This window comes from Orycteropus afer, unplaced genomic scaffold, assembly GCF_000298275.1.
Source record: "Orycteropus afer afer isolate SDZICR_OR568_19922 unplaced genomic scaffold, OryAfe1.0 scaffold00017, whole genome shotgun sequence".
Lineage (NCBI taxonomy): Eukaryota > Metazoa > Chordata > Mammalia > Tubulidentata > Orycteropodidae > Orycteropus > Orycteropus afer.
The window spans coordinates 12,625,665-12,631,076 of record NW_006921604.1 but is presented as its reverse complement, the minus strand read 5'-3'; the positions used below and the strand labels follow the sequence as shown (position 1 = coordinate 12,631,076).

The 5,412-nt window shown below is 38.1% G+C and overlaps 1 protein-coding gene across 1 annotated transcript in view; it reads left to right on the top strand.

Moving 5' to 3' along the window:
* Nucleotides 1–5,412, top strand: part of TBC1D8 (TBC1 domain family member 8) — a 168,116-nt gene that overhangs the window by 151,391 nt on the left and 11,313 nt on the right. Inside the window, exon 17 of the mRNA XM_007959479.2 lies at nucleotides 800–865. Within this exon, the coding sequence (XP_007957670.1) occupies nucleotides 800–865 (66 nt within the window). The remainder of the gene's footprint in view (nucleotides 1–799; nucleotides 866–5,412) is intronic.

Here is a 5,412-nt window from a genome sequence, read left to right as displayed (position 1 = left end):
CTTCACCCAAATAAAAATAAATAAATTAAAATAAAAAAAAAAATCCAATGGGGGACTCTGTAAGTCAGAATTGACTGCAATCCAGTGAGTTTTTTTTTTTTTTTTTTTTTTTCAGTAGTAGTAACCTTTAAACATATGCTAAAAAAGAGTAAGGTATCGAAGTACTAAAAAGTATCAAAAGTAGACAAGAATAATTTCTCTTTACATAACAATATTATAGTGTCTCATAGAATTCCCACATTTATGTATTAAATGTATAATAATGATGATGATAATGGAGGAAAAAAATTCATACTGAATGGAACTTTCTAATACTTACAACACACTATTCCAACTTACCTAATTTTGCTTCTGTGGAAGCTGTTTTACAGTCCTGTATATTACGGATAACTGATAGTGATGCAAAATGATTCTTGTCTATAGACAAGTACATTCTGTATAGTGAAGGTGCAGTTGATTTTCCTCCCCCACTGTAGAGAGGGCCAGTTTCCCTCCATTTGACCATTCATTCCTCATCTGTAAATGTGTCTATTCTTTAGAGTCTCCTTTGAACTGGTTGAAACATCTCACTAGTTTCAACATTGATAACATTGATGAGTTAAATAAAATCTTTAACGGGTTTTAGAAAAAGCAAGCATGCAAACAAACACACATGCTAACCAACCAACTTCTAAGTTCAAACATGGTGTGTGACTAGGGGTAAGGGGTTGCAAGCATTTTGAGTGCAGTGAATTTGTGTCATGATGTGTACTGTAACCATTTGCATCTTCTTAGCCTCTCTCTTTTTGAATTTCCACAGATGTTATGTATAATGGAGAAATGAATGAAAAAATTAAACTGCTGTATAGGCTTCATATCCCTCCAGGTAAGAAATCCCAAATGGAAAAATTTATGACTCTGCACTGCCTTAGCACCAGATCAGCTTTCTGGACAACACCAAAGTTCTTCTCATTTGAATTCCATTGACTCAGGGCAACAGATGTTTCTAGTTTGGGGGTTGCAGATCATGGAATTTTCAGAGGTGCACAGCCTGTGGCAGTGGTTCTCAGACTTCAGTGCACGGCAGAATCACCTAGTGGGCTTGTGAAAACACAGGTGACTTGGCCGCACACTGAGTTTCTGACTCACTAGATCTATGATGGGGCCTGAGAATTTGTATCTCTGGTAAGTCCCAGGTGATGTCAGTGCTGACCTGTAGAATGGATTAGGGGAGCTAGATCCTGGTTACCTGAAGTAGGTAGTTAAGTTAACCACTGTTTTGAAGGACCATTTCATTTTCCCAGCATGCAACACCATGCTCCCTTCAAAGTTAAGCAGGAATAGCCAGGAGCAGAGAGCACTGGTGGTTCAGTGGTAGAATTCTTGCCTTCCACGCAGGAGGCTTGGGCTCCAGCCAGTGTACCTCATGTATAGCTACAACCTGTCTGTCACTGTGGGCTTATGTGTTTTATATTGCTGAGCACATTTCAGCAGTTTTCAGACTAAGATAAGGAAGAAAGGCTTTTGAAAATCAGCTCATAAACACCCTATGGAGTAGAACTGTCTGATCCACAGCCAGTCACGGGGATGGCGCAGTACTAGATAGGATTTAGTTTCACACGGAGTTGCCATGAGTTGAGGGCCAGCTCTCAGTGGTGGTTAACAACACTAACCAGGAACAAAGGAAGCAGTGTAGTAGCCTTTGAGAGCAGGGCTAGTATTAACAGGAAAAAAAAAGTTCAGGTATTCTTTGGATCTTTAAAACTAATAGACGTGAATTAGGAATCCCAGAGGGTCTCTGGACCCTAGTGCCATGGTTGTGGTGTGAGGATGCAACCTCTGACAGAGCTTCCTAGAGGGAGATTTGAGAGGTTGGTGGGCTCTGAGGAGGTTTCAGGTGCCACGAGATGGTGATGTTCATACAACTATTGGAATGTATACAGAAGTTGAAATGGTACGTGGACATTATTTTGTGGGCTTTCTGTGTACACTTCCTGAAATCAGTGATTACTGAACTAGCATGTGATGCTTTGTGCCCGAAACCACCAGAGAGCGTTCTGTAGCCACACACAGCCCCTCCCTGGCTTTCCCACAGTCTCACTATTATGTTGTCTCAAATTGTTCAGCATCAGTGAAGTTCTTTGCTTTTTATGCCAAAGTAAGTTACTGAGTTTTATTTTTTTATTTAATCTGCTTTTATTTTTAGTCAATTTTTTTTGCTAACATAGAAGATATGCATAATTGTTAATTTATCATCATCACCTTTTCATAATCTTCATTATCTCTGATGTTGAAAAAAAAAAAAAAGACTACTTGCCCTCAATCAGAATTTAACTCACGGAGACCCTATGTATGCCAAGCAGAATTGCGTCATAGGGTTTCCAAGGCTGTGATCTTTCAGAAGCAAATCACCAGGCCTTTCTTCTGAGGCACATCTGGGTGGGTTTGAACTGCCAGCCTCTTGGTTCATAGTCAAGTGCTTAACCATTTGTGCCACCTCAGGACTCCCTGTTTGATATCAGGCATTCCTAAATAGAACATGATTGATTTTCTTATGTCAGTATGTTATCTTGAAGAAGCCCTGATGGCCCAGTGTTTAAGCGCTTGGCTGCTAACTGAAAGACTGGCACTTCAAACCCACCAGCCACTCAGTAGGAGAAAGATGAGGTAGTCTGCTTCCAAAAAGATTACAGCCTTGGAAACCCTGTGGGGCAGTTCTGTTCTATCCAGTAGGGTCACTATGATTCAGAATTGATTAGATGATAATGGGTTTTGGGTTTTTCATTGTATCTTGATTTTTTTAAAAATAAACTTTATTTTGGAATAAGTTTAGAGTTACTGAAAAGTTACAAAATTAGTATTGAGAGAGTTCCCATTCTTCATTTATTTAAAAATTTATTACTGGATTTTGATATTTCTATCTGAGATAGATATGTGGTTCTTGATTTTGACTCTATAGTAAATTATTGTTTGTTTTTAAATTATAATTTTATTTCTAAAACATAATTACATTAATATAGTAAAGGCATTTGTAAGCCTTCATGGCTTCAGAGAATAAAAATTTCAAAACCTTCTACAACATAAATGATTGTAATAGTGTATTTCATGACTTTCAGAATTTAAATTGTTAAATGAAAAATAAGAGATGATATATTATTTTGCATACCTGTGCTTAACATTTGAATTTTTAATGCAGTTTAAAGTATTATTTTAAGAAGGCAGACAATCTAAAATCTCTTTCAAAATATCATGGATCTCAGGCTCACTATACCTTTTTTCTTGTTGTTGTTATGTGCCGTTGAGTTGGACCCGATTCATAGTGACCCCTCCTTGGGTTTCCAAGGCAGTATCACTATGGAAGTAGATTGCTCCATCTTCCTTCCGAGGAGTGGCTGGTGGGTTTGAACTGCCAGCCTTCTGATTAGCAATCAAGTGCCTTAGCCACTATGCTACCAGAGCTTCCCACTATACCTTTACATACTCTTAATTTAAATAGATTTAATATTAATGAATATTGACCTTTCATCATAATGAATAACTTTTTGATTAAAGGTGAGACAGACACACTAGTGGGGGAAGGGTGTTTAAGTAACTAATTAGGAAGCAGAATGAGGATGACCTCAGTTTGGGTTTGTGTACCCAGAGTATTCTCTTCAGCCCTAGTATCTTACTTGCCTGACAAGCAATGGTGCCAAACAAAGTATTTCAGTACCTTACCACAGAACCCCTATTTTGTGCAGATTTAACTTTGCAAGAGTAATGTAGGAAACAAGGGTCTCTCATGAGCTTGGTTACAGAGATATCTGCTGCAATTCAGGAAGCCATGAAGAGCTAAGCCCAGATCAGCTCTCACTAGTTTACGGGAGAGCTCATTTTTATTGGCTCCCTGGTGATTACAACACTGTGGTTGAATGTGAAGCCAAAGGGATAGGGAAAAAAAAAACTACTACTGATAAGCTTTGATATCATGTCAGGTAGTATAGAGACAAGCAGTATTCCAGAAGATTATTAAATCAGTTATTGCCAATTGATAAAACTGAAGATAGAGCTCTGGTGGTGTAATGCCTAAGGCATGTGACTGCTAACCAGAAGGTTGGCAGTTCAAACCCACCAGCCACTCCTTGGAAGGAAGGTTGGGTAATCTACTTTCGTAGTAATACTGCCTCGGAAACCCAAGGAGGGGTCGCTATGAGTGGGATCTGACTTGACGGCAGTGAGTTTGTTTTTTTCGGTCTGGTTATAGTTTGAATCCTAAAACATAATTGCAGCCTAGTAGAGAAGTATCTGTATATGACTTAGGGAAGGTGTTGTTATTTTGAAATACTTGATAGGAAAAAGTTTGATTGGATTTAGTAATGTCAATTGCATTATCTAGATATCCAGACTGGTTTTAACATTACATTGATCAATGAAGGAAGAGAGCAGTACTAATAAGAAAGGAGTTCCTATTAAGTAGAGAAAAAAGTGCCATTTGCCACCACTTTCTTTTCCAAATAGTTTCTCACTGATGGTGACAGCCTGTTTTGAAGAAAACATCATTTAAAAGTCCTAATCAGGACTTGTACGTAGCAAGTATGGAAACTAACCTTAAAAAAAAGTCATGTATTTGTCCTAAGTGTGCTAAGATTTCAAAAAGGTTTGGTCCTTTTTGTTACTTGACACTTTCATTGCCTGTGATGAAAGAATGTACCTTGGAAGTTTGGTTAGAATGAATCCACTTTCTAAACCTGTATAGTACAAAGGGGTTGTCCCCAGAATTGGAAACATAGAAGATCTTTGCACAGCATTGTCTGTTTGTCAGAAGTACCTGCAGAAAAAGACAATAAGTACTGATGTATGTAGACATAAATTTCACAGCCTCCCTGGATGAAAATTTTTGTAATATTATGGAAGAAGATGGTACTTATGCATTTCAAATTAACATCAATAGGACTGAAGATACAGAGCATGCAATTAATTACTCTTATTTGCCTAAGAGAGAAGTTAAGACACTCAAGTTACACCCACCTTACTGGTCCTTCCCTTTTTGGTCGACTTTTTCTTACGGCTTTACCAAGAAACAACAGTGAAGAATAACTGTATAATCTCTTGCTTTCAAGATGTGCTAATGTGTCAGAATAGCGATTAAAACCCAAGAAACTAAAGGATCCCTGTACTGCTGTAAGGATCAGAATATTACTGGGAATGGCCCAGATGGTGTCCATGAAGAAGGCTCACAAAATAAAATAAAACACGAGCTGAATGATGAATCCAACCAGGGTTGGGAACTTCCGTCAGAGCGTGTTAACCATCAGTCTGAAGATCCAGCTGGAGGAGATAATGATGCTTTTTTTATTTATTTTATTGTGATTTGGGTGAAAATTTACAGAGCAAATTCACTTTCCATCCAGCAGTTCACATACACTTTGTCTCATGACATTGACCACAATTTAC